Source organism: Haplochromis burtoni, unplaced genomic scaffold (genome assembly GCF_018398535.1).
Source record: "Haplochromis burtoni strain Fernald_Lab_line unplaced genomic scaffold, NCSU_Asbu1 Contig_56, whole genome shotgun sequence".
Classification (NCBI taxonomy): domain Eukaryota; kingdom Metazoa; phylum Chordata; class Actinopteri; order Cichliformes; family Cichlidae; genus Haplochromis; species Haplochromis burtoni.
This window is the reverse complement of record NW_024582417.1, coordinates 257,243-270,121: the sequence shown is the minus strand read 5'-3', so window position 1 is coordinate 270,121 and position 12,879 is coordinate 257,243. Positions and strand designations below refer to the sequence as shown.

Here is a 12,879-nt window from a genome sequence, read left to right as displayed (position 1 = left end):
ATATATATATATATATATATATGTGTATATATATATATATATGTGTATATAATGTATATGATATATATATATATATATATATATATATATATATTATGTGTATATATATATATATATATATGTATATATATATATATGTATATATGTATGTATATATATATGTATATATATGTATATATATATATGTATATTATATGATGTATATATATATATATATATGTATATATATATATATATGTATATGTATATGTTATATGTATATGTATATATATGTATATGATATATATATATATATGTATATGTATATATATATATATATATATATATATATGTATATATATATATATATATGTATATGTATATATATATATATAAATATTGTAAATAATATATATAATGTATACTAGATGAGTGTATAGTATATGATATGTAGTATATGATATTGTATATATATATAAATGTATATTTATAGTATATATATTATATGTATATATAGTATATGTATATATGATATATGTAATATGTATATATATATATGTATGTATGATATGTATATATATGTATAGTATATGATATATATATATATGTATGTATATATATATATATGTATGTATATAGTGTATATATATATTATATATAATATATATACATATACATTACAGTGGGGCAAAAAAGTATTTAGTCAGCCACCGATTGTGCAAGTTCCCCCACTTAAAATGATGACAGAGGTCAGTAATTTGCACCAGAGGTACACTTCAACTGTGAGAGACAGAATGTGAAAAAAAAATCCATGAATCCACATGGTAGGATTTGTAAAGAATTTATTCGTAAATTAGGGTGGAAAATAAGTATTTGGTCACCTCAAACAAGGAAAATCTCTGGCTCTCACAGACCTGTAACGTCTTCTGTAAGAAGCTTTTCTGTCCCCCACTCGTTACCTGTATGAATGGCACCTGTTTGAACTCATCATCTGTATAAAAGACACCTGTCCACAGCCTCAAACAGTCAGACTCCAAACTCCGCCATGGCCAAGACCAAAGAGCTTTCGAAGGACACCAGGAAAAGTATTGTAGACCTGCACCAGACTGGGAAGAGTGAATCTACAATAGGCAAGCAGCTTGGTGTGAAAAAATCAACTGTGGGAGCAATCATCAGAAAATGGAAGACATACAAGACCACTGATAATCTCCCTCGATCTGGGGCTCCACGCAAGATCTCATCCCGTGGGGTCAAAATGATCATGAGAACGGTGAGCAAAGATCCCAGAACCACACGGGGGGACCTGGTGAATGACCTGCAGAGAGCTGGGACCAAAGTAACAAAGGTCACCATCAGTAACACACTACAACGGCAGGGAATCAAATCCCGCAGTGCCAGACGTGTTCCGCTGCTGAAGCCAGTGCATGTCCAGGCCCGTCTGAAGTTTGCCAGAGAGCACATGGATGATACAGCAGAGGATTGGGAGAATGTCATGTGGTCAGATGAAACCAAAGTAGAACTTTTTGGTATAAACTCAACTCGTCGTGTTTGGAGGAAGAAGAATACTGAGTTGCATCCCAAGAACACCATACCTACTGTGAAGCATGGGGGTGGAAACATCATGCTATGGGGCTGTTTTTCTGCCAAGGGGACAGGACGACTGATCCGTGTTAAGGACAGAATGAATGGGGCCATGTATCGTGAGATTTTGAGCCAAAACCTCCTTCCATCAGTGAGAACTTTGAAGATGAAACGAGGCTGGGTCTTCCAACATGACAATGATCCAAAACACACCGCCCGGGCAACAAAGGAGTGGCTCCGTAAGAAGCATTTGAAAGTCCTGGAGTGGCCTAGCCAGTCTCCAGACCTCAACCCCATAGAAAATCTGTGGCGGGAGTTGAAAGTCCGTGTTGCTCGGCGACAGCCCCAAAACATCACTGCTCTCGAGAAGATCTGCATGGAGGAATGGGCCAAAATACCAGCTACTGTGTGTGCAAACCTGGTAAAGACCTATAGTAAACGTTTGACCTCTGTTATTGCCAACAAAGGTTATGTTACAAAGTATTGAGTTGTATTTTTGTTATTGACCAAATACTTATTTTCCACCCTGATTTACGAATAAATTCTTTACAAATCCTACCATGTGGATTCATGGATTTTTTTTTCACATTCTGTCTCTCACAGTTGAAGTGTACCTCTGGTGCAAATTACTGACCTCTGTCATCATTTTAGGTGGGGGAACTTGCACAATCGGTGGCTGACTAAATACTTTTTTGCCCCACTGTATATACATATATTATATATATACATATATATATATACGACTGACCTAAAACACACACACACATATATATAAATATAGGAGTGTTGTTGTTTTTGTTTTTTTCTGAATTCTCGCTTTTTGTTGAATTTACTCTGCCTCCACGCATCTGCATTTGGGTCCAGATCACAACAAGCGCCTTGAGGTAATTGTTGTTGCGATTTAGCGCTATATAAATAAAACTGAATTGACCTGAACATTCGACCTACGTAAAGCAGCAGACTGTGACACAGCAGAGTTTTTCAAGTGCTGCTTTTAAATGCAGAGCTGTATACAAAGTTGTGCTTTCAGAACACGCTGAAAGTTTGGTTCTTGGAAGACAGAATAGAGGATCATGTATACCATACTTATAGCTGTTGGTTCATTCATGTTTACAGTTCATTTTCCTTTAATGTTACTATAGCAAAGCTGTGAAAAGATTTGATGCTATGTCTGTGACACCACAGATGCAGTGGGTTGCTGGGCTTGATGACTAAAGTTAACCTCTGCTTAATGTAACAATACAGGCCCAGTGATGTTTATTAAGAGTGAATCGCTGCTTGCAACAAAAGTTTAATGCAAGTCAATGTTATTTGTAACAATCCAGTTAGAGAATCAGCAGCTGTAACTGTGTCGTTGAATTTGAGAAGGCAGCTAATTACATTACTCCTTTACATTACTGCTCACTAAGTAACTAAAGTGAAATAACAGTTCTACACTGTTTATTTATTATTTAAAATCACATACAAACAGGGTAAGAATATTAAGTTAGGATAACATAAAACAGCATGTTTAAGTTCTGTTAACATAATCCCATTGTTAATGAAAAACAGCTTTAGTATTACAAAATAAATAAATAAATAGGATTACCTGAATTTAGCTGACCAAAAATATGGGTGGAATAAAAATATTTACATTTTTTGCCCATTACTCCATTTTCATCCATTTATCCAGTTAGGGATCACAACGGGGGGATTAAGGCTTTTCGCGCTGTCACAGGGCAAGAGAGGAAGATACAACCCGCACAAGTCCGTCCCAGGGCAGACAACAACTCAAACCTACAGCTAGTTAAAAATCACTTGTTTCTCAAACATGCGTGTCTTTAGGTTGAGGCCAGGTAATGCAGTCTGCAAAGGGGGCAGATGGACTTAAACCCACCTCCTTTTTTGCTTTAAACTGACAGCGCTAGCTATCACGCTACTATACTTTACCTGGTTTACACTTGACATTCATAATAATCAGTCTCAGTTTTTAGTGTAAAGAGTCTGACTTTCATTCACGGTACTCCGAACTGCTGAAAGCTATGAAGTGTAAGCCGCTTTTGAATTGCAGTTGAATTTGTAACCAGTAGATGGCGACGATGCTGTGAAATAATCTGCGTCAATCATCTGAGGAAAAAGAGACCGTCATTTCAGCTGCCGAAGAAGAAGAACGCTAGCCGTTAGCTTGCCAGGCAAACGCAGTTTAGCCAATGTCTGGCTAACCTCGGTGTAGGTGTCGAAGAAAATCATATGCTGCGAAAGCGAGAGAAGGTCACATCAAAGAGTTCCTGACAAAGACCGGCCTCACTTTTGACAACATGGAGAAACAGTTGCATTTGAACCTGTTAGCCTCCAGACCTCCCATGGCAGGTGGTTTTCAGTCTGGCTCCAAAATGAAAATGGGGTGAGTTAGCTAGGATCTTAGCAGCTTTTTTTTTTTTCGTGACGTTTAGTTGTGTGCACTATCACGCCGGTTTTGTTTTTTATTCCCAAAGCCAGGGAGTGTAATTGTATATTTAGACTCACTGAATTGCACTGCTTAACTGATTGCTTTAGCCCGGCTAGGTTAGCTGCATCTGCTACCAGAGTTTAGATAATCAGTGTTATACACCACAGATTGATTTAGCCTGGCGCTTTTGCGTGTTAGCATTTAAAATTTAAAAGGATATCCTTTCAGTCTGAAAATTCTGTTTTGTTTTTTATTATGTTTTTTGTCTTTTGTTTATTTTTCTATTTTTTTATTATTGCAATGTTTGATGATGTGAAAAGAAGGGGAGAGTTATTTTTAGTCTGGAGGGTTTTTTGTCTTTCAATTGCTTCTACAAAGTTTAACAGTCCTGTTGCAGTGTTGAGTCACATCAGACATGGATTCGGTTACTTATTTACTTTTACTTTTTTTTTCTTTTTTTTTTTACAGACCTGGGCGTAAGAAAGATTTCTCTCCTCTGCCCTGGAGTCAGTATTTTGAAACCATGGAAGACATAGTGGTGGAAAATGAAAACGGCAAAGATATATCCTTGACTGCTGTTCCAGTTTGTAAGAGGAAATTGAGCATGAATGACACACACTTTGGGTCCAAGTCTTCAGATTTAACTCCTGATATCATTGTGCTATATGACTAGAATATATGCAGAAGATTAATGTGCATTATTGTTGGACGAGCATCTGCTTACTTCATTATTCTTTCAATTAGTATTTCTTTGACCACTGTGAACATTTTCAGAATTTACTGCAGTGGCTCCCATGGTCCTGTGCTGCTCCTGCTTCATGGAGGAGGCCACTCTGCACTATCCTGGGCGGTGTTCACTGTGAGCTTCATAACTATTACAGACCCTTTATGATATGTTAGCAGTCTACATTAAAGTTAACAGCAATGTTGGGCAGAATATTTATAAAGCTTTTTTTTTTTATGTCAACATATCGTCTGTGATCTATTTAATTGAAATGATTTTTATCTATATTCTTGCAGGCCATCATATACAGCAGGATTAATTGCAGGGTGGTAGCTATGGACCTCCGAGCTCATGGTAGGTTGCAGGACACAGCAAGTTTTTATTTTTGCACGTGGTTTGAGGATTATGGCATTCTTCACCTCAGCGTACATGGATCAAATGAGTTAAATCTCTGTCATCACCTGCAGGTGACACTAAAGTGAAAAATCCTGAAGATCTCTCTGCAGATACGATGGCGAAGTAAGTCTTTAAGAGAACACAGTTTTTGTGGGAATGGTTTTTAAACATCTGCTTCTTGGGTTTACATCACAGGAACATATGGGACGCCACAGAAGGTGGTGATGATCCAGCAGGCATGAGTTTAATTAAGAAAGTTTTGATTTCACCGCTCATTAAACGTGGGAAGAGTGTGGTGACTTCCTGTGGCTCACATTTGGATTATTGATTGCGGTGTAAAATGTAAAAAGTAGTTACAAGCTTCCTGATTAGAGTTTCAATCATAACTGAAAAACAGGCTGACAGGTTATATTCTTGCTTCTTTTTTTTTTTCTTTTTTTTCTTCCCCAAAGGGATATTGGCAAAGTGGTGGAGGCACTTTATGGAGACAACCCACCTCCAATCATGCTTATTGGACACAGCATGGGAGGGGCCATTGCAGTTCACACTGCCACTGCCAATCATATACCATCCCTGCTTGGTCTGTGCGTCATTGACGTCGTAGAGGGTAAGCTCCACAGATAAGTGCATATTTCCAAAGTCGTTAAAGACAAATCCTGCGAGTTGCTTTGGTAACGCCTCAGGTCACTTATTTGGGCAGTTACTTTGAGGCCCTTACCTAAATGACTGAGGAGACTGAAAATGGTTTAAATGATCCACAAGTTGTTCTTCTGTTCCGAATGGGCAAAGTCACATGTCAGTACAACTTCATTAACAGTCCAAATTTGATCAGTGACTGGCTTGTTCTACTAAGAGCACTTGAACAAATATTATGCTAATCAATGCTCTCAATACTGGGAACAAAGAAAAACAATGAGTATACTTAAACACTTAAAACTGTGTGCATTTGCCATTTCTTTCATTCTTTTTTTTTTTTTTTTTGTTAGTTGTTCAGTTTTTTTTTAATGATGTAAAATGTAAGTTATTATGCTGAATATTGTTAATAAATGCCATAAGCACTAATTGTGGGTTTGTTAAATAATTTTGTTTGTGTTAACACTCAGGGACGGCAATGGATGCTTTGAACAGTATGCAGAATTTCCTCAGAAGTCGGCCAAAAACATTTAGATCTCTGGAAAATGCGATTGAGTGGAGGTAAATGTTAAACAGTGAGCCACACTGCTGCATCTTTTTGTTTGATTAGATTACATCATACATATATATTCTGTCTTTTAGTTTGCAAATTGTGCCAAGTGTTATTTGTCCAAAGCACACTGAAATAACTTCTTTATTTATTTGTTCGTTGCAGTTCCTTACCTTGAAGAGCTTCAATTCTTAATTGTTGTATACAAGTGCCTAAAGGTGTTCTTCACCTTTTTTCCTTTCAGTGTGAAGAGTGGCCAGATCCGAAACATCGAGTCAGCCCGGGTGTCCATGGGAGGCCAAGTGAAAAAGTGTGTCTGGGCTCTCTCTTCTCTGCAGTTTTTTCCGTGTGGGTTTGTGGCTTTAACTGACCGTTTCAATTTCCTCTCTTGTGACTTTTACAGATGTGAGGAATCCAGCAGCAGCTCAGGGGTGTCTAATAGCATTGGTGAAGGTATTATAGAAGAAGAGGAAGATGAGGAAGCAGAAGAAGAATCCAGCAAGAAAAGAGCAAAGGAGGATGACCAGGAGGTTTGGTCTCTTGGTTCTTAGTTTTCTCTTGTCATCTGTAAGTGTTTTGGAAAGAGATTGAAAGCTATAAAAGAGTATTTGAATTCTTTCACACAGACAAAAAAGGAGAGCATCTTCACCTGGAGAGTAGAGCTTTCCAAGACAGAAAAATATTGGGAGGGTTGGTTCAAGGGTCTGTCTGCCCTCTTTCTCACCACCCCTGTGCCAAAACTGCTCCTTCTCGCAGGTTTGATTTATTCTTTTTTTTTTTCTTTTCTTAAATATCTAGTAGTTTAAATAGGACACACACACTGACTGCACAGTTTCACGCCTGACTTATCTCGTTGTACAGGAGTAGACAGGCTTGACAAAGATCTTACCATTGGACAGATGCAGGGTAAAGTGCACAGATTGTTTCTCCCTTTTTTTGCAATTTTCTGTAAGAATAAACGCATTTAAAAAAAATATTATTTGTTTGCAGGAAAGTTTCAGATGCAGGTCCTCCCTCAGTGCGGTCACGCTGTTCACGAGGATGCACCTGAGAAAGTGAGCGTTCTTACCCGAATTTACTGGCACTGTACTCATGTCAGAGGCCCATAACGTTATATATTTATGTATGCGTGCTGCGTGTTGTTATGTCTGTTTTTCAATTTTTTTAACTTGCTCCTCTGACAACTGTTGCTAGGTAGCAGATGCACTAGCAACATTTATGGTTCGGCACAAATTCACTGAGTTTAAGGAGGGATACCTGTGGTAAGTGAGCTCACTACTAAGGAATGAGGTTGTTAAATTTCCAAGAGATGCATTAATTATATGTAGAATAATATGATAATCGTTTCAGTTCTGCTTTAACAATAAAAATCTAGATTTTTAAATTGGTTGATAAGGAATTTATCCTTGCTTGTTCCTGTCAGAGAGGCTGGAATAAATGGTAATGGTAGAGACACATGAAGAATTCACCTAATCTTACTTCATTCCATTTTTCTTATCTTTTTCTGCAGCTAATTTCCAGTTTTGCGTCTACATATAGCCAGCAGCCGTAGAAGAAGTGTCTCAAGATTCATCAACATCATTGTCCAATTAAGGAAAATATAGCTGCTATTATTATTATTATTATTATTATTATTATTATTATTATTATTATTATTATTATGCTTTTGTCATGTTGATATTTTTGCCTTTCTGCTTTGCCTTATTTTTATTTTAAATCATCAGATTTGCTTGTATGTTTCCTTTTTGTTTATATATATTTTTTTTTTAATTTCTGATTTGTAATGCTCTCCTGTTTTATTTTGAGTGATTGCATCATTATTAATGTGTGTTTAATGTTTGAATTTAAACAGTGATTAAAGATGGATACAGCCAGTAGTGTCACCCAGTCTTTTAATATGTGCATGTTAATATGCATGTTGTACTTAATTCTAGTTTTCTATCGTTTCTACGCTGTTTGCACTAGAATAACTACTAGAACGTTATACTGTTCTGAGTGAGTTCTGGTTGTTACTCCTTTTTTTTTTTTTTTTTTTTTTTTTATTCAGTAGGTGAATTAAGTTGACCAGGTGCCCCAGTTTGTAAAAGCCTGAATGGCACATTCAGCTCTTGTCCAGCAGTGTTTCAACACATTGTTTACAACACCTAGATTATTGAATCTTGGACACAGTTGGGTGTTTTTCTGTCAAAAAGAGTGGTAAAAATATTCAGCCAGAATTACGCCAGAAGTTTGTTGATGGCTACCAAAAGCATGTAGTTGAGGTCCAACTAGCCAACGGGTTCAACCAAATATTAATAGAGAAAATGTGCACATTTGAGCCTGTGTGGATAAGAGATTTATGCTGTGCAATCATTCATGATATTACCATGGCATTCATTCCCATCATTATATTTTGTGAAGCATGTGTAGCTCATGTATGTAATTAGCCGGATCAGTGGCAGTATGAAATTGTATTAAACATTTCTTTTACAAAATCATCACAGATATGCAAACAAGTCTGAGATTCTGCAGATTAGAAATCCAAGGTTGGCTGCAATTTCTAAACTTTATGAAAAAGGTGACATCTTTTTCCTCATGTCCTTCATACACTCCGTGGAATAACAAAAGGTTTTTAATTGTCCCGCAGTGAATTATCAGAGTGAGAAATATGTTGTAGAGATGTGCAGTATAAACACCTGAATTATTAATGAGCCATAATGACTGTCCTCCAAAGAGCTGAAGCCTCTGAGATTATTTTGTGATCTGAGTCTGTAAACAGAGCTGACGTGCACCGCTCCCAACAGGGGCAAAGTTTATGGGCCTGGCAAATTATGTTTTTGTTTTTTTATTGATTTATAAATTTTTTTTAGAAAAGAAGAAAAGAAAACGGCAAAAAACAACTTCGCTGTCAGCGTTAGTTACACAACTACAGCCTCATGAAAATGCTGGAGCTGTCCATGATGCAGTGGTGCTGAAATACTAAAACGGGGTCAACAAATTGGTCCCTTCTATCAATAAAACTCCACTATATTACATGATATTACCTTATAGTGAATATCTGTCCAATGTATTGATGGGCCAGGGTGTTTAATACCTAATCTCGCAATATGACACAATTCATGATCCTCAGAGGATAAAACAGACCTGACGTGAGTAAAAAAAAGGTCACTATGTAGTGTAATGACATTTCTACTTTGAGTTCAATTCTACATACGTAAGGCGTAATTGACGACTCCTTTGAACAGACATTACAAATAATAGCAAATAAATAATACATTAGCTCACTGAATTGGCACTGCGTGATCAAATCTTTATATTGCTTTATATTGCTTGCCTTCAACAAACAGTGCAGAACTGAGCCCAGCAAGCTCACTAGATTTAATGTAATGGGCACTCATGATATAACATTGTCCTCTGGAGCTGTACCTAAGGCCCAGCTTTCAAGACAGTTTTCCTCTGCACAAAATAGAGCAGGTATCAGTGGGACTGGGCCACAAAAATAAATAAGAAAACTGTAGTTTTTTTGTTTTGGGTTTTTGTTTGTTTGTTTGTTCTTTGCCTTAGCTTCTCTGGTGACTCATTTGACTGAAATAATGGCTGCTTGGGGCAAAGTTTATGGGCGCAGCAAATTATGTTTCATTTTTTTATTTGCTTTGTTTTAGAAAAGAAGAAAAGAAAATTACAATCTGTGTTACACTGTACTTCTGTTCTCTGTTGGTTTTAAAAGCATAATGTACATTAATCAAGGATCCATGAAGAAATGCCCTGGAGTTACTGTTTTCTCTTACAATCTGACTGAAAAGATCCAGTTGGGTTTTATTATCGTCTAGGTGAATCATCTTATTATGAAAAACAAGAGTGAAGTGATATTAGTGCTGTCAGCAAAAAGAACTAAAAACAACAAGCCTCCAGCAGCGTTAGACCCAAAAGAAAAAAGAAATGTTTTTAAAATTCATATCTGCTGCCACAAACGGCATATTAAATATATGTCTGTCGTGTTATTCCCTTTTCAGGCTTATTTGTGTCATCAACTATTCACAGAGAAAACTCAAACAGCATCACTGATCTCTTTAATGACTCACATTAAACTGCCTATTAAAAGAATATCTGATTCTGGAGTGTTGGTGCAGCTCACTGGGTTGAGCAGGCAGCTTGTGTGCTGTAGAGCAACAACAGAGGTCTGGGTATAATCACCCCAGGTAATTTGCTGCATGTCTTCTCTCATGCTCTTTTTGAATGATAATTATAAAATTTCAAGAAAACAAAATATGTTAAAATGGATATCTAATTCCTGCACAGTTCCCTGAACAGGAAAATGTCATGAGAAGAGAAGAGCCCTTTATTGTCATTTTACATGTACAATAAAATTATGGGTGTTCCACACCAACTGTGGATGAATAACATGTAAATGGTAAGACAGCAGGAATAAATAACAAAACAGGAGAAATATATACAAAACAAGTGAAGGTCACAGAATGTAGAACAAACTGTGTGATATCCTTTAATGGTAAGTGGAGTAAAAAGTAGATGGAAAGATAACATCAGTTAGACAACTTGGCCAAACTTTCACTCCACAGCTAATGCAGAGTATTGAGTGGTTGTGACGCTGATACAGATGGTGATGTCAGGACACGGCTCACCTATAAAAAGGACATGACAGGCTGCTCTTCTTTCCTCACATTTGTTCACCGAAACGTGTTTGCCAAATGAAGTCAAACCACACAGGTGACATGTAAGTAATATGTCTACAAAGCATATAACTTCATATTATCCATCTACGTTTGGCACATAATTCTCACTTTGATGCTGTTTTTTTGTGATATTTGACAGAATCATCTTGCACAATCTACACTTTTCGGAATTGTTTATAATATTAAAAATCAGTCCCTGTTTTTGTTTTTCATGCCTTTGCAGACACGGTGCGAAACTGCAGTCATGAATGCCACAACGGCCGAGTTCCAGTCGTTGCCGTTTCAGACTTCAGTCAAAGCTGCGCTGTCTATGTTGCCGTGTTTCTTCTTCCTGTATGTAAATGCCATCATGATGTTTGCCCTGTTGAAGAAGCCTCTGTTACTAGAGTCCTCCCGGTACATCCTGTTTGGTCATTTGCTCATGTGTGACTCTGTGCAGCTGCTGCTGACTATGATGCTTTACATCTTTGCCGTGATGATGGTCAGAATGATCAACTATGTTTGTGTTTTTGTCTCACTGGTTGCGGCCGTCACTGTTAAAATGTCTCCTCTCAACCTTGCCGTGATGTCTTTGGAGAGATATGTTGCAGTTTGTTTTCCGCTGAGGCACCCCAGCTTTGCCACGCCCAGGTCGACGGGTAAAGCCATTGCCGTTATGTGGATGGCGGCGTCCTTAGACTCATTCATACAACTTTTCCTGTTTGTCAGGATGGAGATGACGATCTTCCCTATGCAGTCGTTCTGCATCAGAAACAGTGTTTTTCGCCTAGAAGTTTATGTGACTTTAAACATGGCCTTCACCATTCTCTATTTTGTGTTTGTGAGTATGATTATTATCTATACATACACTGCAATCATGATCACTGTGAAGTCAGCCTCATCTAGAGGGCGTCATACCAATAAGGCACCCAAGACAGTGCTGCTACATCTGCTTCAGCTGTGGCTGTATCTCACCTCCACCCTGTTCAATATGATAAACCCCAGCATGATGTTGAAAGTGCCTCCTGATATGGCTATTCATGCTCAGTACGTCCTCTTTGTGGGTCTCATCATTTTCCCAAAGTGCTTGAGCCCACTCATATACGGCCTCAGAGATCAAACTCTCTGCCGTGTCTTCAAATACTATTTTACATTTGGCTTTAGAGCCAGTGTTAAACCATCACCTTTGTCCTGATTTCAGCGCTAACTGTGTTCTAACTGTGTGGTTTAGGGGTTACAGCCCATGATATGTTTTTATAAAAATTTGATCTAGCCAGAGACAAAGATGGTTTTTTTTGTTTATGTTACAGAATTACAGATATTGAAAGTTCAACATAGTTTTGAATATTTATCATTGTATATGAACTTAAGCTCTGCAGGGTAGATTTTATTTATTCATTACAATATCTGTCTTCTACTAGCTTTATTGTCTAATCTCCTGTTATAATAAAGAACAAAAAAATATGTTAAAAATTACATCTGATTCTGGTGTAGTTGCTGCATGGACACACTCTAAATGTGGCTGATTTCACAAGAATCACAAGGTTTTAGAAATGTTATCCAGTGAGAGTTATTTTTGCGTATTTATGTTACAGAATTGGAGATACTGAATATTTTTATGCACATTTGAAGTGCCACTTAGTTTTGAGTATTTATCCATAACAGAATTTGAGGACATATCTGTACTCATATCCTTTCTAAGATCAGTTCTTTTTATTGCACTATTAAAGTTCTGCAGGGTCGGCTTTGCTTAGTCATTTCAAAGACATGAAGTGCAGCAGCCTTTCAGTCTCTTTTTTATCGTTATATGTTGCTTATCAGGTAATTTGATTATCAATTTTAGGGATGACTTTTATTATTTAATAGTAATAATGACAAATGTGCAAAAAAAAGAGACTTATTTGTAAGTTAATTTATACTTATGGGTTGGGGGTGAGTA

The 12,879-nt window shown here is 37.1% G+C and overlaps 2 protein-coding genes across 2 annotated transcripts; both read left to right on the top strand.

Annotated features, from left to right (window-relative positions):
- The first annotated feature begins 3,665 nt into the window (after positions 1-3,665).
- ppme1 (protein phosphatase methylesterase 1) lies at positions 3,666-8,165 on the top strand. Its single transcript, XM_005922031.3, has 14 exons — positions 3,666-3,943; positions 4,457-4,550; positions 4,755-4,847; positions 5,009-5,066; positions 5,180-5,231; positions 5,561-5,715; positions 6,212-6,302; positions 6,536-6,601; positions 6,695-6,821; positions 6,918-7,047; positions 7,153-7,197; positions 7,282-7,346; positions 7,486-7,553; positions 7,802-8,165. The coding sequence occupies exons 1-14, from the start codon at positions 3,858-3,860 to the stop codon at positions 7,803-7,805; spliced, it is 1,134 nt and encodes a 377-aa protein (XP_005922093.1). The 5' UTR covers positions 3,666-3,857; the 3' UTR covers positions 7,806-8,165.
- A 3,040-nt stretch (positions 8,166-11,205) lies between these two features.
- On the top strand, positions 11,206-12,260 carry LOC121814539 (odorant receptor 131-2-like). Its single transcript, XM_042220888.1, has one exon. It carries the CDS (start codon positions 11,206-11,208, stop codon positions 12,133-12,135), a length of 930 nt encoding a protein of 309 aa, XP_042076822.1. The 3' UTR covers positions 12,136-12,260.
- Positions 12,261-12,879: the final 619 nt, after the last annotated feature.

Bases quoted from the DNA above. Each gene is read 5' to 3' on its own strand.
- ppme1 (XM_005922031.3), top strand. From the start codon at position 3,858: ATGGAGAAACAGTTGCATTTGAACCTGTTAGCCTCCAGACCTCCCATG. The intron at 5,067-5,179 runs GTAGGTTGCAGG...CATCACCTGCAG, and splicing joins TATGGACCTCCGAGCTCATG to GTGACACTAAAGTGAAAAAT. The intron at 7,048-7,152 runs GTTTGATTTATT...CTCGTTGTACAG, and splicing joins AAAACTGCTCCTTCTCGCAG to GAGTAGACAGGCTTGACAAA.
- LOC121814539 (XM_042220888.1), top strand. From the start codon at position 11,206: ATGAATGCCACAACGGCCGAGTTCCAGTCGTTGCCGTTTCAGACTTCA.